At 47.8% G+C, this 25,702-nt stretch overlaps 1 protein-coding gene across 6 annotated transcripts in view; it reads left to right on the top strand.

The window, feature by feature from the left end:
- The window catches only part of GALK2 (galactokinase 2), a 1,491,044-nt gene that overhangs the window by 76,065 nt on the left and 1,389,277 nt on the right, over positions 1-25,702 (top strand). For 2 of the 6 annotated variants that reach the window (XM_078684788.1, XM_078684789.1), the window contains exon 1: positions 10,415-10,700. The exons of 1 other annotated variant lie outside the window; for it this stretch is intronic. In XM_078684788.1, coding sequence (XP_078540914.1) covers positions 10,645-10,700 — 56 coding nt within the window. In that variant the 5' untranslated portion in view covers positions 10,415-10,644. Of the gene's footprint in view, positions 1-10,400; positions 10,701-25,702 lie in introns of those variants that run through there. 3 more of the 6 variants (XM_078684790.1, XR_013609829.1, XM_078684792.1) reach the window with 3 other exon arrangements.

Genomic DNA, 25,702 nt, shown 5'->3' with positions numbered 1-25,702 from the left:
AGGGCTCTGTTTTGTGAAAGCGGGACGTTCGGCTGGGGTGCAGCTGTGATGCCCCCACCTGGGGGGGGCGAGGGAGACTCGTTCGCGCCGTCTCCTTCTTCCGGTGCACCCCATGCTGCTCTTTTTCATCGGCCCGCACGAAGGTCTCTCCCCATCCGGTGCTCCCCAAGTCGTGTGCTCAGTGCTGTGGGAGTATGGCCACCTGTGGCGCGCATTCGGCGCGGCACGAGTATCGGTGCAGTCATTGCAGGTTCGGTGCTCCGAAAATATGGGCACCATTGCACGTTCGGTGCTGCGCAAGTATTGGGGCACCATCGCCTGGTTGGGGGTGTTCGGCGTTGGGCCGGGGGCTGGGAGACCTCCTATCCGTGGAGGTGGGAGAGGCTCGTCCGCGTCGCCTCTCCCTCCCAGCCCAACTTGGACAAATTGTTGCAGAGGTACGTGCAGGACATCCCGCCGCCCAGAGCTGCTGCGGCTGTTACGGAAGGGAAAAGAAAGAGGTGTCTCGTTCTTCTCTGGGCATGTGGCGGGACTACCTGAGACTATCCAGGCCCGTTGCGGCTGGCCGAGGAGACATGTGGCGGGACTACCTGTAACTGCCCAGGCCGCTGGCCCCTTCCTCTCCTCCGGCTCCCCAATACGTTAAGATTTCCTGACCAAGAGTTGGCAGCAAGGCCCGCCTTATATGGGTTGCCGCCGGTTGGGCGTAGCCGTAACCCTACCCTGCTTTGGAAGGTTCCAGAAGGTGGGGGGGGGACGAATGTTCTGTTGATTTTCAAGTTCTACAGTTTACCGTTCTTGTTTTTCTAGCGTTATTGTGTTTTTCTTTGCCTGTTATGTTAAAATAAAAGTTCGTGTTTATCAGTGGCTTACTGATTTCGTTTCCCATTTCTTTCTTTCCAGGTTGTTTTATGCTAAAATTTCTATTAACATAGTTTATGTAACATGGAAGCACGTGCAGGGGGATGACGCAGATTTACGTACACATAAACTCAGACGGGGGGGGTAATAGAAAAGTATGACACACAAGATCCAAAGACAAACATAAAACAGTGATTATTTGGCCAAAATTATCTTTTTCCGTCTGTTAATTTAGAGCTAGGCTGGGTTCCCGTTTTTATATTGTCCGACCTAGGAAAACTCGAACATGTCGCTGAAATCGTTCTGGCGGAACCTGTGCCATCGGGCATAATCAAACGCGGTGGTTCTGTCTGGTCTGTCCGTGCGAGTCGGATTTTTCTTTGTCTCGCGCTTTTTCTCATTCTGCTGGCCTGTCATTCCTGTCGGCCCTTTGCCCTTACTCACGCTCAGTAGAGTCGGGCATTGGGCTTTCCAGTGTCCGACATATCTACAAAAAGCGCATTGGTCTTGCCCTAAGTCTGGCCGTCTTTTGCGTTGTGTCGGGGGATAACTTTTGGGTCGTGGTGTCCCGGGGTTGTCCTGTCGGTATATTTCTCTACCTGGTTTGTCCTCGTCTTTTCTCTGCCGTTGCATAGCCTCTCTGCGCCATATACCGAGACTGTCGAGCATAATAGGCGTTGTCTTATTATTGCGAAGGGCTATTTCCAACGTTTCTATTTTATCAAGGTCAAAGGATCCTGCCAGTGGCCACTGTTTGTCTTGACTTTCTTTGGTATACCTGTGCCACAATTTATTATAGGCTATGGTAACTAATCCATAGTTTATGAACATGTCCTTATTAGGGGTGCCTTCTAGTGGAGCTATATGGTCCACCTCTAATACACGGTCCGGGCTGAACCAATTATCAATCAGTGGGGAGAAGACAGACATGACGGCTCGTAACGAGGGACTAAAAAGTCAGCACTGCCTATCTTATCACTAGGTGCAAAGACTAGACAGAATATTCCTATTCTACGTTGTTTGCAGGCAGTGAATACCTCATGAACAAAAAGTAACAAATAACGAGGAACAATCAAACAATCAATAAATAAATAAGATAGAGTAAGATCAATGGGGAGAGTAAGTAGGGCGCAAAAGTCTGCGTCCTCTACCCTTTCACTATCCGCAAAGAGGAATCTGTTGTTTCCGGTTTGCAGACAGAGAATCTCCAGAAGACAATCTGCGAACAGTAGTTCGGGGTCAAAGAACCCAGTTAATCAGTGAGGGAGAGGGAGTCTCCCAAAAACCGTTAAGAAATAATAGAGTCAGTGGGGGAGAAAAAAATAGGCGCGACGGTTACGTTACCTATCCTTCACTGTTTGCAAAAGAGAAGGAGCCTACTGTTTCTCCGTGTGCAGACAGTGAATCTCCAAATAGGTCAAACAAAGAGTAATACTAGTATATTTTTTTGTAAACAATCAAGCAATCAATTATTTTCGCAATCCGTCGTGTTTACACGACCTTACCCGGACCGTATGGACAGTTTCTTGTCTTCCGAATCCAGCGCCCGTTCGTCCTCTTTTTCTCGTATTTCTCACGGCACTCCTAATGGTCCCCAGTCAGGACCGTAGATCACTCGAGAGAGGTCTGTTCGGAACTAGTGAAGTTCGGATGATCGGCTGCCAGACGAGGGTCTATTGGGCAAGAGCTCTCCCGATCGTTGCAGTCATTCACTCTGTCGTCGGGACCTCTCCCACTGGATCCACGAGTCGCTGATGGGCCCCACGCTTGGGACGCCAATTGTTAATTTAGAGGTTTGGGTCGGGGACAATCGATATTTGCCCGGCGGTATTGCCTCTGTGACCCTCGAATTATTTAATAAATGAAGAGGCAGGCGCTGGAGACTGGAAAGCAGGAAACAAGGTTTTTATTCTCTCCGGAGGAGAACACAGCAAAACGGACAGCAGGTATCGTTCTGAGGTGCTCTAACTTATGTTTGAGGCCTGGCCCCTTATATACAGTGTTTGCGGTTTTTATTACAGTTTACATACTCATGATAAAGCTTTGATGTACGGAAAGACATTCCCGGAAACCCCCCTCCGGGCCCGTTCCCACACATATTTACAGTAGAGGTCCCCATCCTGGTCACAACAGGTGATGAGTATCGCGCAGCTGGATATTCCGTCAATTCATGGAATGCGGGGTTCGATCGGATCTCATGGGGTGGGGGCTTTGATCAACCAGGGGATCCCTTGATGGGGGAAGCTTTCTATTGTACGGGGAGGGGCAAGGAACAGTATCGGCAGAGCTGGGTGTCGGCCTGGGAACGAGGAAGACAAACGGGCACACGGGGAAAAGGGGGTTTGCATCTAAGGGCCGGGGATCATGAAAGGGAAGAAGGGAGGTGTCGCGCTGGGAACAGGATGAGGGCCTGGGGCAGAGCAGCGCTGAAGAGGGGTTTATGATTCAAGGCAGGTGCAAGCAGGGAGGGTTGGTCAGCGTGCGGGCTTGGTGAGGGTGAAGGGCTATGTCAGGGGCCAGCGGCATGCAAGAGGGTTCGTTCTGATCAGGGCATCTTAAAATGGCGGGTGCGCACGACAAAAGTGTGGCATCAGGGGAAGAGGCAAGATGTCGCAGATAATGTTCACCAAACCGTACTAATTTTCAACACATCGTTCAGGCTGGTCGTCCAACTTGGGCTTGACAATCTGTCGGGGCTGACAGAAGCACAAGATATAGCAATGCCACTAACCTTTCTGTAGCAGCCAGCAGGAACGATGTCGTGGAGAATGGCCTGCTTCTTCCTCTAAGCACTACCGCCACAACGTAATACACCACACTATGGAGGGGAGCACCAAGGGGAAAAGGGAAGGGGACAAAACAATAAAAGCACCTATGTTACTTCACAGGTCTGGTTAGATTTGTCTACCTCTCTCTCTCTTTGGTAGCACTGTGTGATATAGAAAAGAAGGAAAGTGTCAGGCATCAATCCCTCATACATTCAAGAAGTGTACAATATCTGTCTAGCAAATATATCAAATTCAAGGAGAGGCTCAGTATGGTCTTCTTGTAACCCACGATGAAACGAATAACCAGTCTCAATAAATCACTGTGACAATACATCCATAGGTAATGTTTTTTCCCATGTATCAAGCAGTAGATTGCTGTTCAAGAAATCACAGCTATCATCAAAACATCATTGTAAGACATGACATGGAGGCTCATATGTTGTCAAATTCATCCAAAGAAAATGATTTATACAAGTTCCGTCCGGCACTACACCAAAGAATGCAGTGAGTATTACACGAACATTTTGGTGGTTTGCACGCCTAGAAAAACATTGCAGAGCGTACAGGCAAAAAAGGAAAAGAAAACAAAGTACAGAGTGGCCGAGAGGAGAGCCCTCCTGTGCGCAGTCTTCCACTCTCGGTCAACAGAAGAAATACCTTAGTGTCCCCGGCCGGGAGAAAGGCAATAATGGCAGCTATGAATCAAGAAAATATAAATCTGAACATCCGGTTTACCAAATTTGTTGCCAGAGCCGCAAAAACGTTGGGAAAGAAAAGGCATCATTTATTTTGCCGGTCGGTCGGCCCAGACATCACCCTGTAATAAAAACTTACACGGCCACCGGCCCCCCTCAGCAAGGCCCTACATGGACACCGTGTTCAGCATCCCAACACCAGCTGTCATATTGACTTATCTCCCTTTTTTTAAACTTTCTTGAAACCACTCTGTGACTGTCATGTTACTTAATGAGCTTGATCTGTAAAAGACAAACGTACATTCGGACAATTTTTAAATTGTATGCAATTCTACTGCTAGACTATTGCACTGCTGTTGTACTAATCAAAGTTCCTTTTCCGCTCCTTTTTAAATTAACACATGTACAAGAGAGTCATACGTGTAACGATTGTCTCTTGTAAAGAATAGCGCTTTACTGGCTTGGTATATAAAGTTATTTATTAAGCAAACAACAGATTACAGAGGAGCGCCGGCCGGCGCTTCCGATACTCTCGGGGCTTCGCGCGCACTGAAATCTGCGCGCGCAGCTTGCCAACATGGCCGTCGCACGTCACGGCTACGTGACGTGCAACAACTAGACTGCGTACGCTACATATCTCCCCCTTTTTATTAAACGTGAAAGAGTCACTTACAGTTCATTGTCCAATTCAAAATCTCGGTATCTGGAAGGTCTTACCACCTGCCTTCCACTCCTTGTGACCCTGACTGGGTTCTCCATAGTCTCTTGACTCTGCGTCTCAGGGTTTACTGTCCCTTCATTCTCAACTCTTCCTTCATGCGTGCTTCTCTCCAGCCTGTCCCATTCCAATCCTTGACTTCCATTTTCTCCTTCTTCTTCACTTTCCGTTCCAACTCTCACTCCAACTTGCTGTTCCGCGGCTACTTGATTCCTCTCCACTTCCGAGCCTTCCTTGTCTTCCCAATCGGCGTTCTGTGGCTCCCAGTCCAAAACTTTATTGCACCTGGCCATGCGGTCCTGGGACCACACGTTCCCGTCGCTTAGTAAGGCGGCCCGATCATACACTTCTACCACTTGCAACGGCTTGCTGTATTTGCTGTCTCCCTTCTTCTGCAGGGTGGCTAATCTTACTCTTACCCACTCTCCTTGCTCCAGGCCTGTGCCTTTGACATTCCTTCGTTTGTTGTAGTGGTTTCTGTAAATTGTCTGTGCTTTTTCCAGGTTGGCCCGCACCACTGCAGGGGACCATTCACTGGTGATGAGCTTTTCCTTCCAAATCCTGTTGTCGTGAGTAAAAGGTTCACGTCCTCTCAGTATTTGGAATGGACTATACCCCGTTCCAGTGGGGGTTATTCTGTAGGCCCATACCATGTTCTCTAGCGCCTTCTCCCAGTTCTGTTCACTTGATATGGCCGCTTGTATGGCTCCCATCACTACCCTGTTAAATCTCTCCACCAAACCGTTTCCGGCCGGATGGTAGATTGCGGTGTGTTTGACAGTGACGCCATTTCTGTGCATGAACTTAGTCCATTTTTCCGACGTGAACTGGGGTCCATTATCACTCAAGATCGATTTAGGTATTCCTTCCCTCGTGAAGGTCTCAGACAGAAACTTAAGGATGTTCTCCGTGTCCATGGATTCATCTACTCTCAATTCTGGCCACTTTGAATAGCGGTCCATAAGCACACACACATATTTCTGTGTGCCTTGGTCGTCTAGGACCGGTCCCAAAATGTCTATGGATAGTTCTTCCCACGGATTTGAAGGGGGATCAAACTTTCCTATCGCTGGCCTCAATGGTTTTAATGTCTTGTCCGCCCGTTGACATTGGGGACACTCTCTGACGTGCCTTTCAGCCCTTATGTCCATGCCTGGCCACCAGTAATTTTGTTTGGCACGTGCCTTGAGTTTCCCTATGCCCAGGTGTCCCTCGTGTAGCAAGTCCATCAGTTTTGAGGTGAGGGTCCTTGGGGGAATCACCTTATCTCCTCTGTATATGAAGATCCCTCTGTCTCCTATCGACAGTTCTTCCCGCACTTCGAAGTACGGCTTGAGGCCTGCTCTCACGTTTCTTTTGTCCGGCCATCCTTGTACGATGTACCCCTTCACTTCCTTTATGTCAGTGTCCTCTTCATATGACTTTGTCCATTCTTGCAGACTGATCAGTTTCTCTTGGTCCTCTATTAGAGCTACCAAATCCCCACTGCCGACAGGGTCTTCCTCTCCTGGCTCCATGGCAGCTGCCCTGCTCAGATAGTCCGCTACTCGGTTCTGGCTCCCGGGAATGTACTCCACATCATACCTGAACTCGAGCAACTTTAGAGACATCTTGGATATCCGAGGGGTGGCACTGGCATGTCCACTCGACGTCAGCACCTTCACCAACGGTTTGTGGTCTGTTCTGAGTAGCAAACGTGTTCCCCACAGAAATTGCCGGAATCTCATCATGGCCCATACGACCGCCAGCATTTCTTTCTCGATCACGCTGTATTTGCTCTCCGTATCTGTCAATGCTCTGGATGCAAAGCTGATGGTCTCCATCTCCCCTCTGCCTCTGTCTTGCATGAGTACCACGCCCAGGCCTTTGTCGCTGGCATCTGTCGTCAGTACCGTGGTGCCTTGTGGGTCATACCCCTTGAGGGGAACAGCTCCAATAACATCCCTTTTGATCAATTCGAACTCTGCTTGGGCTTCTGTGGTCCACTGGAACACGTGCTGTCTCTGGTCAGTAGCCTCAAATTGTGGGTTTTGGAAGCGAAGTGTACCACAAACTTGCTGTAGTACTCCGCCATCCCCAGGAATGACCTGACCTCTTCCTTGTTCCTGGGCGGCGGTGCTTCAGCGATGGCTTTGACATTCTCCAATTTGGGGGTAACACCTTGTCGTTCGATCTCGTGACCTAGGTACGTTACTGACTGCAGTCCCAACCTACACTTCGACCACTCCGCCGTGAGGCCTTTGTTCTCTAGTGTTTTCAACACTTTTCCCAGCTTCTGATCGTGATCCTGCTGGTCTCACCCCATCACCAAGATGTCATCCTGAAAATACTGGACATCCTTGCAGTCTCTGAACAGTTGGTGCATCATTTTCTGGAAAACAGCAGCCGCTGAGGCCAGCCCAAAAGGCATCCGACAAAATTGGTAACATCCAAACGGGGTGATGAAGGATGTGAGCCGTTTGCTGTCCGGGTGCAATTTGGTGATAGGCCGAGGTCAAGTCGATAGTGGAGTACCACTGTACCCCCCTGGTCTTGGTCAACATTTCCTCGATTCTGGGGAGGGGAAATTTCTCCACAACGATATTCTTATTCAGTTCTCTCAGGTCCACGCAGAGCCGGACCTTCCCATTTGGCTTCATTACGACCACCAGGGGCGCCAACCATTCTGCACAGGTTATCGGCTCGATTATTCCTTTCTTTTCCAGCTCTTGGAGTTCAATTTGGACTGCTTCTCTCACCGCAATCGGCACATTCCTCACCTTGTGGGCTACCGGAATGGCCCCTTCCTTGAGCACAATCCTGTGTTGGAAGTTTTCCATCCGTCCCACTGTTCCACCAAATACTTTCGGGTAGTTCTCCTTCCATTTGTTCATATCCGGCCATTCTTCTTGCTCGGTAAGTAATATTTGCTCTTTCCCTCCTGGATCCAGTTTGATCCCTAGGTCCCCCTGGTCTAGCCATCCCAGGACCGAGGGTCCCTTTTCTGCAATGTACAGCTTGCACCATGCTGACCGGCCCCTGAATTCGAACAGTAGGCGGCGGAACCCCAACATTGGAATGCGGTCCCCATTATAAGTGACCGGTCTGATGTCTAGCTTTTCTAACTCCGGTCCCAACTTGGGTCTGAATGTTTCTTCCCATACTGCCTGTTGGATGATGGTGAAGGGGGATCCTGTGTCCGCTACCACGGTGATGGTGATTCCTCCCATTGACATGTCCAGGATGGGTTTTGTGGATTTCCTCCCTTCTATGCTCATTACCTGGTCATATATGCACAGGACAGTGATCACCTCTTCTTCTGCTACTTCTTCCAGATCTTCTTCACCTTGCTCAACGCATTTCACCGTTTCCTTCGATTGTTTCTTCCTACACACCTTTTCATAATGGCCCAGGATACCGCAGTGTAGGCACTTGGCTCTGAACGCGGGGCATCTTCTGTCACGGGCATCGTGGGACCAACTGCCACATCTGTAGCACGATTTCTTGCTGTCGCTCCCTGGTTGTTTCCCTTGCCATCTGCTAGTGCCTTTGGCTGCTGAGTCTTTTCCTCTCTGGTCCCTACGGTGGTCTCCTTCTTGTATCCTGTTCACCATTGTAGGAGTGCCCATATCTTTCTTGGTTGCTGCCGCACACCTCCTAGCCAGCTCGGCCCTTTTTACGATGACCATTACTTCTTTGAGCGTGGTGTCGCCACTCGCCCACAACTTGTCTTGGACCTGTGTACTCGTAGTATGCATCACGATCTGGTCCTTTATGAATTCATACTCCCACAGTGCGTATTTACACGGGGCAGCTAGTTTCCTCAGGGCCCCTACGTATTCCTCAATGGTTTCTCCAGCCCGTTGTTTCCTTTGCTGGAAGTTGAACCTATCCACAGACACACATATGGTGGGGCGGTACCTCTCGTCTAGGTCCTCTACTGCATGGGCATAGACATCCGTATCCGTGTCCTCTCTCTTCTTGGGCACCAGACTCTTGTAAATCCTGAGACCCTCCGGTCCCAGGTTCAGCAGCAGGATACGTTTCTTTCTTTGGGGGGTGAACTTCTCTTCATTTTCGTCCTCTAGGACCCCTATGAAATTATCGATATATTCCTTCCAATCCTCCCACTTCATCAGGGGTTCGCCAGGTTTTGGTAGGAACTGCACCGGCGCAATTGCATATCCTGCCGGTGTGCTCATCCTCACCTCCTTGACCTCCGTCGCCTTGCTGGTGGGGCTCCCTGGGGTACTGTCCTTCACTTCTGTAGGGGCGTCCTCCCGGGGACTCCTAGTTCTGGTCCCCTCTTCCTCCCCTTTAGTAGCCAGCGCTGTTCCTACCTTCCACGGTATGATGGGAAGGTATTTGTGGCAATATGTCTCCTGTTGTTTGCAGTGCTGCCTCTCTGGCCGCTGCGCCGCCCCTCCGGTTGCTGTGGCACTGCCACGCTCCTCTGCCTGTCTTACTTGGTGGGCTCAGCTTTGCCCCCTTGTGCTCTCCACTCTCTCTGGCCCGGTAGCGCCGCTCTGCGCTGTGTCCCCGTGGTCAGGGGTCGCCTGCTTTGCTGCAGCCCACGTGGTGGTGGGTTCGATTTTCTTCTTTTTTTTTTTTTTCTGGATTCTGGTTGGGTCCTCCCGTCCTCGTCGCCACTGTAACGATTGTCTCTTGTAAAGAATAGCGCTTTACTGGCTTGGTATATAAAGTTATTTATTAAGCAAACAACAGATTACAGAGGAGCGCCGGCCGGCGCTTCCGATACTCTCGGGGCTTCGCGCGCACTGAAAGCTGCGCGCGCAGCTTGCCAACATGGCCGTCGCACGTCACGGCTACGTGACGTGCAACAACTAGACTGCGTACGCTACAATACGGTTTTAACATTTTGTAATGATTTTAAGTAATCAAACAATAAAATGTAAACTTGAAACTTGAGTCAGGCGGGATGCTCCCAATTTTTAAAGCCAAAAATGTCTTTAATTTAGCTTTCTCCCGCCTGAAATTGTCCCCGCTACATTACAAGTCTGGGGGAAATAAATTCCCCCCGAGAATTTTGTTTCCAAAATCTCCCTCCTTTTGCTCTCCAAATGTTGGCATGTATGGTCGGTGAGCCCCTCAGGCACGAGCTGCACCAATGGAAGCTACGTCCCCGCCCCAAATCTGTGCATAATGTAAACATTCCACATGGTAAGCTCGGTAACGCAGCTCCGAGGGGAAGTCTGCTGCCTCCATCCGTACATACAGGGGGTCAGGGCAGGGAAGCAGTTTATTTTCCGAAGACTGCCGAAGAGCGAGGTGCACGAGTCTCCCGTGAAATTCGAATCCCTTATGCTTCGGCTCTCTGCGAGGCTCCGCCCCTCTGCGAGGCTCCGCCTCCTTCAAGCACTCCGGGTCCCTCCTCAGTGCATCCGGAAAACACACTGCTGGAGTTATGACAGAGTGACGCTTTGCCACTTCACCTTTATTGCCAGAGTGTGGAAAGCTAGTGCACGTCGCCAGATAAAAGAACCGGCTGCATTTCTTCTCATAGTACCTGCTAGAAGGACTATAGCTGCTCTCCAAAGGAAGAGCATCTCGAGGAGAGAAGGTGTGCAGTGCGAGCACCCATCCTTAGAAACATACTGGTAAAATGTCATCGCAGGTTCCGCCTTCAACCCTTGTAGTCCGCGTGGCAGATAATGCCAGGTAGGTTTGTGAGCACCGTTTAAAAAATATCAAACTGCTTTCTGCGTGGGGTCATCTTTTTAACCCATTAACAGTTCTAGTCTTTATTTGAACCACTGTCACTTTCTGGGAAATGTAGTCCTTCAATTAAATCAATGGCGCGAACGCAGTGCATCTTGAATTGTGAATCGAAATGTACCAATACAGCCATTTACATAAACAACTTTGTATTACAGCGTGTGATTTTGGTAGAAACATATTGCTGGGCGCGTTTATTTTAGAATGCTGATATTTTCTTCTTGCTTATGGACCAAGCTGCGAGCCCAATGGGCATGCTTAATTCATAGCCTTTTTGACCGTGTTCTCCCCAAATAGGAGTCACGTTTTTCTTTGTCGCGTTTTTTCGCTTCATCTCCGGAAACTGTGTGTTGTATCATGTGATACGGCTTCGTCAAAAATCTCCGCGTCAGCTGGGCTCGCGTTGCAAGCACCGAAAGGCAGGAAGTGAACCTATCTGATTCAGGCTACGGCTGCAGGGCATTTTTAATGGTGTAGGCATGTGTACTTTACAGACCTCCATTGGAAAACAAGCATTGGAAATGCAATATTTTATTTTTATTTTATTTATGCATTTTTATATAGCGCGGACTTTACCCGAAGGTGTCAGAGCGCTTCTCAAAAGGAACAGAAATGGAACATAATGAGAAACATAACAAAAGCATACGTTACGTTACATAAAGTAATAGTGACATTTGTGATCAAACAATATACATGAGGTAATAATTATTGTGAGCAACCAAAAATACATGAGGTAGTAAAGGTAATAATGACAATTGTGAGCAAACAGAATACATGAGGTAGTAAAAATTGTGAGCAACCAAAAATACATGAGGTAGTAAAGGTAATAGTGACAATTGTGAGCAAACAGAATACATGAGGTAGTGAAAATTGTGAGCAGCCAAAAATACATGAGGTAGTAAAAAGTGCACAGGAGGAAAAAGTGAACAAGTGTGCAGTTACAAGAGAGAACAAAGTATCATTTGAGGTATAATACTGCAAAAGGTGCTAGACACGCAGGCACACGAACAAGCGTTATGTAGGCAAGGTGGCACTTGTGCAAGTATCAAAGATAAAAACATGTGAGAGGTAGCAAACCGTGTGTTACAAGGGTAAAGTGGTGTGTGCATGTTACACAAGGGCACCAAACACAAGTACATGGAAAATACTCCAAAGAGGCAGACACTCCAACCCCAGGAATACCCTGGGAAGGCACTTCCATGGGCATGGAAAATATCAGTAGTGGGAAGTCTTCCTCCAAATAACAAGAGGACGTGAATTACTTTTGGAGGCGTCTCTGGAGGAGGAGAACGTTGAGGTCCCTTTTGAAAGCCTGGGAGGAGGCAGTGGTCCGGAGCTGAGGCGGGAGTGAGTTCCAGATTCTCACTGCGTTGCCTGAAAAGGATTGGGCCATTGTTCTCTCCTTCTTGAAAGTGGGAGGTTCAAGTAGAAGATTCTCCGCATTGCGTGAGGGTCTAGAGCCTCCAGAGAGTTTCAGTTTATTCGCCAGGTAGCAAGGCTTTGTGGGTGATACAAGCGGTCTTGTAGATAGCTCTAGCCTCGAAGGGGAGCCAGCGAAGGGTGGATAACATCGGTGTGATATGATCGCTTCTTTTGGCCCCATAAATGAAGCGAGCTGCTGAATGGAAAACAGACTTAAGTGGGGACAGGTGGGATTTGGGGAGGCCAGTAAGAAGAGAATTGCACTAGTCTAATCTGGAGAGGACCAGCGATTGCACCAGGGTTATAAGGTCCTGTTCCGGGAAGAAGCGTCTGATTCCCCAAAGAAGGCGCAGTTGGTAACGAGCAGATTTTGCAATAGAATTGATGTGGGGGGTTAGATTGAGTTTTTTGTCTAGAATAACTCCAAGGGATTTTGCGCTGTCGACAATGATGGGTTTAGTGTTGAGTAGATTCAGCTGATCCATCCATGATTGAACCGGGGGGGGGGGAGAGTGAGGAGGAATTCAGTTTTGGAAGGATTCAGAATCAGTTGATGAGTTGACATCCAGTTCTGGATGGAGTCCAGAGTAGAGCTTAGGAAGGAGAGATCATGGGTGGAGGCAACCTTGAGGTAGAGTTGAGTGTCGTCTGCATAGAGATGGTAGTGAATCCCGGATTTGCTTAGGAGGTTTCCCAGTAGTTCTAAGTAGAGATTGAACAATGTGGGTGCAAGTATAGAGCCTTTGAGGAACACCCTGACCTACCGCCACAGGAGAAGAAAGACTGTTCGCAATTTTGATCATTTGGGATCTGTCAGAGAGGAAGGATGCAAACCATTTAAGCACAGTGCCCTCCATGCCCATTCTCTGTTGAAGGATATTGAGGAGGGTGTTGTGATTGACAGTGTCAAAGGCTGCAGAAAGGTCCAGGAGAATTAGAAGACAGGACCCCCCCCGAATCGAGTATCCTCAGCGCGTCATCAACCACTTGCAGTAGGGCTGTTTCAGTGCTGCAGTTTTGCATGAAGCCAGGCTGACAATTGTCAAGAAGATCATTGTCCTTGATATGACGAGAGAGTTGTTTTGCTACACATCTTTCTGTGATCTTCGCAAGGAAGGGAATGTTAGTGATGGGGCGGAAGTTGTTGAGGTCCTTCGCATCAGCAGTGGGCTTTTTAAGCAGAGGGGAGACCTGCCCAGTTTTGAAGGGGACAGGAAGGGAGCCTTGCCAGAGAGAGAGGTTGATCAGAGTGGCCCAATAGGAAAGGGAATGGGTATAGAAGTCCAAGGAAATGGCACTGGGGATAGGGTCAAGAGAATGGTTGGAGGGCTTTGTTTCGCGTATGCACTTGAGAAGGGCATCTTCAGATATGGGGTCAAAGCTCTGCCAGATGGCTAAGGATTCGCAATAGGTCTCGCATTAGAAAAGTTGGAGCTATTGGTCTTGTAAATGACAAATATTTTATTTATTTGTTGGTTTTTAAAATAGCTAAATTGATAGCTTTGTCATTTACAACGCCAATAGTTATAATTTTTGCGAATGTGACACCTATAGCATTTGGAATGCAACATGTTTTGTATTTACGTGACTTAGATGGCAGCTCTGGTCGTTAGGCCACATCTCTAGAGAGCAGGAGAGTGCAGCGGGGAGAGAAGCACAGCAATGCAATAGGTCTCACATTAGGAAAGTTTGAGCTATTGGTATTGGAAAGGACACATTTTTTATTTATGTGCTTGTTTTGAAAATAGCGAAATTAATAGCTTTGTTATTTACAATGCCAATAGTTTTATCTTTTGCAAATGTGACACCTATTTGTAACAAAATACGTGTTGTAGCACTGAGTGGGGTGAGGGTGAGTGGGTGTGTGAGGGTGTGAGGGGGTGTGAGGGAGGGGGTGTGAGGGTGAGGGTGTGTGAGGGTGAGGGTGTGTGAGGGTGAGTGAGGGTGTGAGAGGGTGAGGGTAAGGGTGTGAGGGTGAGGGGGTGATGGTGAGGGGGGTGAGGGTGCGTGAGGGTGTGTGAGGGTGAGGGTGTGAGGCTGAGTGAGGGTGAGAGGGTTGTGAGGGGGTGTGAGGGTGAGTGAGGGTGTGTGAGGATGAGGGGGTGAGGATGAGTGAGGGTGTGTGAGGGTGAGGGTGTATGAGGGTGAGGGTGTGAGGCTGAGTGAGGGTGAGAGGGTTGTGAGGGGGTGTGAGGGTGAGTGAGGGTGTGTGGGGGTGAGGGTGTATGAGGGTGGGTGAGGAGGTGTGAGGGTGAGGAGGTGTGAGGGTGAGGAGGTGTGAGGGTGAGGAGGTGTGAGGGTGAGGAGGTGTGAGGGTGAGGAGGTGTGAGGGTGAGGAGGTGTGAGGGTGAGGAGGTGTGAGGGTGAGGAGGTGTGAGGGTGAGTGAGGGTGAGATGGTGTGAGGGTGAGTGAGGGTGAGATGGTGTGAGGGTGAGTGAGGGTGAGATGGTGTGAGGGTGAGTGAGGGTGAGATGGTGTGAGGGTGAGTGAGGGTGAGATGGTGTGAGGGTGAGTGAGGGTGAGATGGTGTGAGGGTGAGTGAGGGTGAGATGGTGTGAGGGTGAGTGAGGGTGAGATGGTGTGAGGGTGAGTGAGGGTGAGATGGTGTGAGGGTGAGTGAGGGTGAGATGGTGTGAGGGTGAGTGAGGGTGAGATGGTGTGAGGGTGAGTGAGGGTGAGATGGTGTGAGGGTGAGTGAGGGTGAGATGGTGTGAGGGTGAGTGAGGGTGAGATGGTGTGAGGGTGAGTGAGGGTGAGATGGTGTGAGGGTGAGTGAGGGTGAGATGGTGTGAGGGTGAGTGAGGGTGAGATGGTGTGAGGGTGAGTGAGGGTGAGATGGTGTGAGGGTGAGTGAGGGTGAGATGGTGTGAGGGTGAGTGAGGGTGAGATAGGGTGAGGGTGTGTGTGAGGGTGAGGGGCTGTAGAAACAAAAAAGGCAGCCATCTGGAACCTTCCAGATGATGTAAGAGCTGCGCCGATAAAAATAGGGGTATATATTTCCCCACTGACTCCTATTAAAACAGTTAATTTTAGGCGGGAGAGAGCATAAATAAAGCCATTGTTTGCTTTGAAACTCGGGAATAACCTGTCTGACTCGGGTCTGTTGAACGGTGCTGCTTTTGCAAGATAAGGGTGCATGGGTAGGAAGTGACTTGCCCAGAATCACAGTTTAGTGTAGAGGGAAGCCGATATTATAAGAGTTGTTGTACTCCCATGTAATACACTATGCCGTTTTAGGAGCGTGAAAGGGCACTCTATGAAAGGGAAACGAGAACCGCGCCCTCTGTGTACCAAGTAGCATTTTGGTGCCCACGTGGTTGCGTGAATCGGGCGGACAGTGCTTCAGTAACACACTCGCAAGAAAGCAAAAAATAGGTCGAAATTCTATTATTTTATGCGAGACATGGCGTCTAATATACATAAATTGTGTTTAATACATTGGTGGAGTCTGGCCACTCTTGTATAACCATGCTTTTATGGAGTAAAAGTTTAGAACAGTGCAGCCTAAAAACAGCTTTTTTACGCAGCAAATGAAAATTTTTCAGCAAGGGAGCAGCTAAACGCAAGCAAAACAAAGCGAAGTGAAGTGTCAAGCTATTTTATTTGGGGTAGTACCGACGTTGCGGCCAGCAGTGGCTCCAAAACATAATTTTAAGACAAGTCTTACACAAAAGCAAACTTAAAACGGTATGAAACGAGCACTCACAAGGCAATGCATAAACGATGCGATAGTAAGATGGATAAAAGGTGCACAACCTTTACTGAAAAGCAAATAGGCTTACACTTAATTATTTTTAGTAAATCAACAAGAAAATAAAGGAGACCAAACTACGACAGAAGGCAGAGAAGGGGAGGGGGGAGGAGAAATGCGACACGGCGGGCAGGGGAGGGGGCGGAGTTGGGAGAGCGGCGATGAGGGTGTGAAGCAGCAGGGGCCTTTGAAGTGAAGCTAAGCTTCACTTCAAAGGTGTGGGAGGAGTGCGGCTGAGGGAACAGATGGCGATTTGATGATGTGCACGCGCATTTTAGGTCAATGCGCTTGCGCATTGACCTAAAAGCGGCCATTTCGGGACAGTCTTACCTGCCACACGCCGCTGCTGGGGCCCACACGCTGCTCAGTGGGATCCTCCTCTTTTTCAGCGCCTCCGGGCGCGCAGAACCAGGAAGTAGGAAGTGACCCGCTCGGCCTGCTGGGAGCTGTAGTTCCCCCCCCCGCCGCCTTTGTCATCCACCTGCACGGCCGCCGGGGAGGAGAACTACAGCTCCCAGCAGGCCGAGCGGGTCACTTCCTACTTCCTGGTTCTGCGCGCCCGGAGGCGCTGAAAAAGAGGAGGCTCCCACTGAGGAGCGGGGGGCCATTTCGGGACAGTCTTACCTGCCACACGCCACATGCCGCTGCTGGGGCCCACACGCTGCTGTTCCCCCGCCGCTGTTGTCATCCACCTGCACGGCCGCCGGGGAGGAGAACTACAGCTCCCAGCAGGCCGAGCGGGTCACTTCCTACTTCCTGGTTCTGCGCGCCCGGAGGCGCTGAAAAAGAGGAGGCTCCCACTGCGTCGCGGGACGCGCGCGGGTCGAGCGCCGGGCGAAGCCCGGGCAAAGCCCGGGCAAAGGGCGGGCCCTCTGTGGCCCTCAGAGGTCTGAGGAGGACGGGACGGGCCACCCCCTTTCGATCTTCGCCCTTTGCTCACTGGAAAAGGGAGGTAACATGAACTAACTAACTCCATCAAAGTGACTGCCATATTCGGTATCCTTCACTGAACTAGTCTTTAGCCTTCCCGTGGCCAGATAATTAGTGCACGTCTGCTTTTGCTTAGTCCCTTGTCACTGTTTCATCATATATATATTTTTAGAAAAGCTATCCAAATCATGACTGACAAAGGTCTTTACCTAAATAACACCCTCCAGGGGGGGCAGCGAAGGGGACATTGGATAACTACCTAATCAGGACCACATCGGCAATCGAGTCCGTCATAGAAAGAGCAGAAACAATTCTCCCCACAGATCTTACACCCAGTACCCATTCAGCTATGGTGTTATCAGACCAAACTCAAAATTTTTCTTTATTGGAGGAACTAAATATGCTTTGTAAAACCGGGTACACCAATGTTGATAATGGGAATGACCTAACAAATGCTTCTGCACATGCAATGAAAAATTCTAGCCCTCAGTTTGTTACCACAACTCAACTAAATTCAAGCCATCTTGGTTCTCCCCCTCTATTAACACCTAATGATACTATACAACTGCCAGTAAATGCTCAGGTACCCTATCCTAATAGAAAGCGCGAAGGCCCCAAACAGAGGGGAAGATCAGCTAAAAAACAAAGATTGCATCAAAGTCTCTCTCCGGCGATTAACAACACCCTAAAAAACACCAGAGGTATGTTCAAATCTGGAGTTGCCCGCAATTATTATTCCACCTGACTTATTGGCCCAGATTGAACTCCTGATCAGGTCCTTAATTTCCCCACCGGAAGAAAGAATTGAGGCAATAGGGGAAAGGCTCTGCTCCATAGAGGAAATCACCAGGGCAAACATAACACTCACAAAACGAATAGAAGGAAATAATCAAGATGAGACCCTAATTACTGCTGACTTTCCCATCCTCCCTGTACAAAGAAATATCACACTAACTCACGTACCTGCCCTCAAAACATCTAAAACATTAGCTATATCAAACCCCCCAATAACTCAGAAACCTGCACTTAGAGAAAGACAGATCAAACCACTTACACCGAAAGAGGGGAAGTCCAACAACCATGATAACACGCAAAGAAGGGCTAACCACATAGATCTACCGCCGGAGGCAGCTCCATTCGTGTCTATCCTATCGGGCGTGCCAGAGCTTATTAACAGTAAAACTGAAAGACCGGCAAATCTGCTAAATAAGGTGTCTTTCTGGCTGACAAAGAATAGACCCCTACCACCCAATATTGATGGAACGATTCTAAATGTTAGAAGGGTAGGGTGGTTGGGATCTACCCCCAAGAATATAAGGGGAGACCTGGTTTTGGTCAACTTTAGGGACTCCCGAGTTATCCAACATCTCCGAAGTTGGCAGCCACAAATGGGCGATGGCCCAATTGGAACATGGGAACTGTTTGACTTTTACCCCAGTACTACATATCTGCCCCCTGCAAAATCATACAAATAAATTAACCCTGGCTTGGGTAGGAGTGGCCCTGGATTTAGTAAGTACATACTATGTGTTATTATAAAATTGCAAATATACCCTATTTCCTAGCGACCGACTCAATTGAAATTGATATGACTATACCCTGTAATTAAGCTGCTAGGGTCTGCTTTTGTCGAATTGTAAAAATGATTTTATTAGTATAATGAACTGTTGATACATTTTGTTAATTCTGTATATGTAGTGTCCTTGTAACGAATATTATCGATGTCTGCTTTTACTGAGCTTTTTATCTTGTACGCTTTTATGAATTTTTTTATTGAATTCGAATAAAGCTTGTTGTTGACCTAAAAGCGCACGGGCGCACAGCACCAAATCGCCCAGTTGGGTAAAGTCTGTTTAAGTCGCTATAGTCTCGCTCTGCTCAATGCGCATGTGCATTGAGAGGCGAGACCTAAAAAGACGCATTGTATGTAACCGGTGGCAGGTAAACAGGGCCACTGCAATTATGGGGCAGGAGCGGGCCAAATTATGTGGCAAGGTTGGTTAAATAATGCTGCAAGAAAAGGCAAAATCTGGCACATTTTGTGATCGCAGTACCTCATTCCTTTGCTATTTTTGCCCATGGTATTATTGCATTGGCACCATTTGGCTAAAGGGGCTTCAGACCCTCCCCCCAGCCCCCCTCCTAATTGTTCTGGTCTTGGACTTCGGCCTCTTAAACATGTTTAAAGGGGGGGACAGCTTCCTCCCCCCCACCCTCCCATATCACACTTAAGGTGCCCCTGCTGTCCGCTCCGCCCTGCTAAATCGTTTCTCTTTCAAGGAAAATGTATCCCTGTCACAGGTGTGAACACAGCAACAGGCAGTGCTTTAAGTGGGAATTTAGAAGTGCCTACTCACTAATTAGACTTGGTGGGCATTTAGGGGCGTGACTGTGAGCCAGCCATTTAACAATAGACACATTTTTTGGGGCTTGGATCAGAAGTTGGTGAACTTTGAACCATTCCAACAAACCTCCTATAGCACAACAAAAAGAGTGTGTAGTTTTGATAGTTGTAATCTGTCACCATGAGACCCACATTCTAATCCTTCTGCTTCTGGAATTGGGCGTGAGAGGGAGTAAGTGCCAGCTTGCCAACAAGTAGTGCCAGAGCTGGAAGAGTCATGTGACAGTGGACATAGGCAAATATGCATACATTCAAGAAAATTCAAACACTATATCCCTTCAAAACATGCACAAATATGTAAATGTGTTTAGCTAGGCATATCGGCCTTCTATAGTGAACTAAAGTTCCAGCTCTAATTCCAGCAGTGGGATATCTACTTTTTATCCTTCGAGGACTGATACTATGGCTAAGACTACAGTCCATTTATTGTCCTGCAAAACTGTAAAATATCCTGAGGCAAATACTTAGCCACCTTGATTTTTGAATATTTAGTCGAATGGTCTAAAGGCCCATGTCTGATCCCCCATAAACCAGACTGGCTTTAGATAAGAAATTGGCACAACCTCTAACCGGTCCCAGGATGCTTGTTTCCGGTCCAGGGAAGACATGGCTTGGCAGTTCGGGCTGGACTGTTCCCATGAGGCACCGGGTCAGACTGATTTGCATATGGCCATGTCTGAACTGGGGTGGCCGAGTGAGCTAAAGAATGGTGATGGATTAAACCCAGATCTGTTGACTGGGGGTGAGTGTTTGATTTGCTCAAATGCTACGTCCATCATCCCCTTTTGTACCGCTTTGTCCGCCCTAAGTGTGGCAGGGTATGCTCAGACGTGAGTCCCTTGCTCACTTGGCCACTGGATTCAAGATAGCCTGGTTGATGAGGATTATGAATCCGAAACCGGTCCCAGGATGCTTGTTTCCGGTCCAGGGAAGGCATGGCTTGGCAGTTCGGGCTGGACTGTTCCCATGAGGCACAGGGTCAGACTGATTTGCATATGGCCATGTCTGAACTGGGGTGGCCGAGTGAGCTAAAGAATGGTGATGGATTAAACCCAGATCAGTTGACTGGGGGTGAGTGTTTGATTTGCTCAAACGCTCCGTCCATCATCCCCTTTTGTATCGCTTTGTTCGCCCTAAGTGTGGCACGGTATGCTCAGACGTGAGTCCCTTGCTCACTTGGCCACTGGATTCAAGATAGCCTGGCTGATGAGGATTATGAATCCGAAACCGGTCCCAGGATGCTTGTTTCCGGTCCAGGGAAGACATGGCTTGGCAGTTCGGGCTGGACTGTTCCCATGAGGCACAGGGTCAGACTGATTTGCATATGGCCATATCTGAACTGGGGTGGCCGAGGTGAGCTAAAGAATGGTGATGGATTAAACCCAGATCAGTTGACTGGGGGTGAGTGTTTGATTTGCTCAAACGCTCCGTCCATCATCCCCTTTTGTATCGATAGGTAGAGTACACACATCAACCAGGTAACATGAGGGGAAAAGGGAAAGGAGGAAAAGAGACACCAGAATAAATTGTCTTCTTCTTGGGTTAAGCAAAGAGGTTGACAAGCTAGGTAGTGAATGTGATTCTTAGTCACAAATAATTATATAGCTGTCTGATGTGCCGCACGACAGATAAATAGCCCAACTAAGTGGTGACTATTGAATCTTTCTTACGTAACTTCATGGCAGATGCACTGTGATGTGCTCCACACCGACCATGATACAGGTGTGGAGCTCCATGGTGCCAGGAGATTCAAAGGCAGTGTTGAAGTTAAGGAAACACAGAAGTGCAATTGCAGGGACCTTGCCTAACTCTGCTAACATGAGGTACCAGAAAAAGATCTGTAGGAAATGACAAACTTTTGCATGGTGTGCCCCTAGAATTTTACCCAGTCTGCTTTTTGTTGACTGTAGAAACCTGTGCCCTGTATTCCTGCTAAGCAGTGGTAAAGTGCCTGTGCTTTGCTTTTCAGCAAGATGGAATTGGTATACGCCTATCTGGCATTTTTCAACTTGCCTACAAGTCCCTTGTATATGGTACACAATGTACACAGGGCCTGTAAGTTTAATGTTATAAGTGGACTGCAGCACCTATTGTGCAATCCACTATAGTGACAGTATAAATGTGGATTCAGGCCTACCAATTTTGCGTGACTAAAGCAGCTTTTAAGCTGTAATTTGACTTGGTAAAATAAACCCTTCTGACAGGTCTAAACTTTCCTTTTTAAATATTAATAAGTTACCCTATTAAGGTCCATGGTAGTCAAAAGTAGGACATGTAGAAATGTAATATTAAATACCCTTGCAGTAAAAAACCCCAACAGCCTGTTTCACCGTAACAAGGCTGGCTTTTCCATAGGAGAGTACTGGGATGCAATATTAAATGTAATAACATTATCCCCCAGCTAGGAAACAGAAATATTATTCTTGAACTCTTTGTAATATTTATTAAAATACCAAACATCATTGGTTTGGAGTGAGCACAGAGGAGCAGTTGCTCATTTCCCTGGCCACACCTATGGTAGAGGACACAAGGGAAGAAGGATTTCACCATATTGGATTTAGGCAAAGAGGAGCAATGCGGGATTGTTCGTTGTAGGGCACAGAGGAAATGCTGCAAAAGTGGGTGGGGTTACCCTCAGAACGTTTACCCTATTGTTTAAGTAGGGACTAGGAGTCACCCCTAACCCCAGGCTAGTGGCAGACATAAATATGGCATCCACTGTACTCTCTTCAAAGCACTACTGGGCATCTGGAAAATAAGAGGATTGACCCTGTTGTCTGAGGACTGAAAAGAACCCTGAAAGACTGGACCTGCTCTGCCTTTTGCACCAAGGACACAGAAGTTGACTTCAGAGGTTATAAGGCAGAGCTCCTGTTAAGTTATAGGGCCACAACAAACTACAAGAGGTATTTCCTGCCACTGCTCAGCTGGCCAGTTTCAACTGGACCTGCCATGGACCATGCTGGTTGTTCCATTTGGAGTGAGCGTTGACCCCCAAATGCTACTCCTGAGATTATGGAACCTTGGGCTGTATCAAAGTTTACTCCCCCAAATATCCTAAGAAACCTGGAACTGTAAAACGTTTTGACTCCAAAGATCTTGGGAAGACCAGGACAAACCTGCCGATCTGACTCAGATGTGTAACCACTGGGCTGAAGGTACAGGTTTCCTCCGCTCAAACATTTTTCATAGCAGCAAATACGATTCAGAGGGACCTCACAGAGAAGGTATCTGACTTCAGCTTCAGCCTATCACCCAGCCCCATTGAAGGAGTCCAAGCTTACAAAAAGAGACTAAATGTAAATATAGAAAGCTTCACTGGGCCTACTTGTTAAAACTGTCTGTCTGGTTGGGAACCTCCTTTGGGTGTGAAATCCGAATTTCTCCAGCTTGAAGCGTCTCCGCCAAAAGTCAACAGGTTCACCAGGAACTCGTCCAACAACTGGGCGACCTCATGGCTCCCTCCTCAGCCACAGGCTGCTGCTTTGACCTGCTGAAGATATAGGACTTCAATTTCAGAGACCCAAGGTAAAACTTCTGACCGTGTCATACCTGGATTCTGTAGCCAACCCACTCTCATTGCAGTTAGCCTCAACTCGCACTGGAGTTCCGGTCCACCTGGACCATTTGACACAAGTTCACGTTTAGCACTTTATGCCACTATTTTTATTTAGGACTTTAAAAATGTGTATCCCTTGTTCCCTTCATTGGATTTTGTCAATTTGGTGTCATTATATTTCTTAAACTGTACTCTATTTTTCTGAATTCCTTTGGGATATTTCTTTTGACTTTATTATTGTGTTGATACTGCATACATTCTTTACACATTGTTTCTAAGCTTAGCCTGTCTGCTTTGTGTCATAGCTACCAGTGGCTTGAGCTCTAATTTATTTAGTAAGTTTAGTGGTTCTTCCCAGCAATTATTGTGATTAATACTTGTGGTGACAACTAATACTCAAATTCTTAAAAGAGGAATACCAAGAAAAATAAAGGGAACTGTAATGGTGATGATTGGATTGGGAAGTCAAACAACCAAATGGAGAGTTTCCGGGCAGTGTCTGAACCTGAACTTAAATAATGCTGCTGCCTAGAGGGCGCCAGAAGTTGTGAGCCCAACCTTGAAGTGAGTAAATGATCTGGTTTGTGGTCTAGTTATTATTCCCAACTTCCAGTGCCCCGTTCTTCATCACTTCCAACCTCTCTTAAAGCCTTTAATCCTGTCACATGCTTCTCAGAACTGTAGTCTGACCTATCTCTTACCTGCATCAGCTGTTTTCTCTATTTATGGTTCATATGATCCCTGTCTGTGGTGGTAACCTGACCCTGCTTCACATTCCTGACTCCTGAAAAGTACTTTCTAGGTGCATTATGTTTGGAAAGCCAAAGGGAGGGGTGCCACTTTTGCTTTTTTTTGTGGCCAATTTGTAGATCCTTGTGTAAATCTTGAAGCAGAGCTTGTCCTGCAGTTATTTTGCTTCTTCCATTGATGTCTTTACTGTGGGAGGAGTCAGATAGCCTTCTCTTCTCTTATACCACTGAAATATCAAGTAAGCAGGAAGGTGATAGTTGAGTGTGATGAATCTGAATGTGTTTGAATGTCTGTGGAAGGTATAGTTGGTGTTTAATATTGTGAAACTGGTACTTGTGTGTAGGTTAACATTGAAAGAGCTGAAGTGGTGGTCTCTTCAGATGACAATAAGATTTAATTTTCAGTCACCATGTAGAGTCCAGGTGGGGAAATGATTACATCCAGAATGTGGCCAGCTGATTGTGTTTTTGAAAAGACCATTTTGAAGAAGTTGCGATTCGTTGGTTTGAGAAGGTGGTTTCGTTTTTGGGTGAGTTTTGATTGGTTAAATCAGATGCTCAAGGTCCTCAAGATGCAGAGGTTCTCATGGGATTTGGCCACATTGAGGAGTGCTGAGGTAAGACGGGAGGAGCCTTGTAGATTGAGTGAGTCTTCCCCAAGCGATTGTTATTGTCCTATTGCAACAACAACAAGGTGATAGATGGAATGCTTGAATTAATCTCAGCCACTGGCAATCGCTCTGGCTGCATCTCAAGCCATACTTTTTTGCTCACAATGCCACCTCAGTTTGGACCCCGCCATGTGCAAATCAGCTTTGACTCTGATCCAATTGGAACAGTCCAGGTCCTCCATGAAGTGGAAAACAAGCAACCATGGACCGGTTTCGCCCTTCCCTAAGACATTGTTATTGTCCTAGGTAGAGCATGTAGCTAATTAAGGAAATCAAAAGAGAGGGAAGGAAGAGGTGGTGCTAGGTGGCACCGGGGTGGGCACGTCCTCCTCTTGTAAAGGTACTGGTAATCAAGAAAGGTCCACCTCCGAAAAGGTTAGTGTGTATCCTGTTGTTGTTGGAATACACAAAATGTGTTAAAATACCCCTCACACACCAAAAGGGCCCTTGGTGTCATGCTTCCTCATCGGGGTCTTCCCGCTCGGCTGCCGGACGGGGCAGTGCTGCGACAAGCGACTACGCTGGAGCACCTTTCAAATGTGGGTGCTATGTGAGTGAGTGGGAGTGAGTGTCAGTAGGGTCAGGGGTGATAGAGTAAAGTGATGTTAAAAAATACCTGGCCTAGTGAAAGAAAAAATTATTTAATAAGCACTGGCTGGTATTGTTAAAAAAAAGGGTGATTTCGGAAAGGTCAAGCTGGTTAGTGGCTCACTTTCCTGTGCGGGTCAACATGTTTCGGGGCACCATGCCCCTTCGTCAGGACCGGGGTCAGATCCCCCTGTCACTCACTAATGTTGTTCCACAGTGCGTGTATGTACAATATGGTGTATTTGTCTTTATCAATGTGTATTGACATATATTTTATATTATTACACTGCCCTTGCTAATACTAGTATACTGTGATCGTATGCCTGAAAGACAAGAGCATGGTGTTACAAGTGCGCGGGTCCCAAAGCGCTTCGCTCCGAGATACCTGTGAAAAAAAGAAAGAAACTAACACATATAATGCAGGAGTAGGCTGCTAAGTGTCCTGCAAGAGGTTCAATATTCGTCATGGAATGGTTAACCAAACATTGTTACACACGCAAACCACACCAAAGCACTCACACAGTCAAAACACAGTACAGTAGTGCAGCTAGGGAAGGTATGCGCAAGGTTATAGATACATACTTGGCAAGGAGGGGTTCGGTGCCCCATGAGCCAAATCTGGACAGAAGGGTATTTCAGGGTCCAGCTGCAAGTGGGAAGGAAATGGGGAAAAAAACGAAGAAAATATCTATTGTTTTGGAATGTCTGCTTATTTTCAGGAAAAAGTGGGGTTTAAAGCAAATAGGTCCTCTGGTTGTCCATTCCGGCTATGCCGTACTTACTCAACCCCCAGCCTCGTGGTGCTTCCTCCTCTGTCCGTGGCTTCCGTGATTGTGAGGATGGAAGCTTGGACCGGAGCTTTTATAGTGA

Source organism: Lissotriton helveticus, chromosome 3_2 (genome assembly GCF_964261635.1).
Source record: "Lissotriton helveticus chromosome 3_2, aLisHel1.1, whole genome shotgun sequence".
Classification (NCBI taxonomy): domain Eukaryota; kingdom Metazoa; phylum Chordata; class Amphibia; order Caudata; family Salamandridae; genus Lissotriton; species Lissotriton helveticus.
This window is presented reverse-complemented; position numbering and strand designations above follow the sequence as displayed.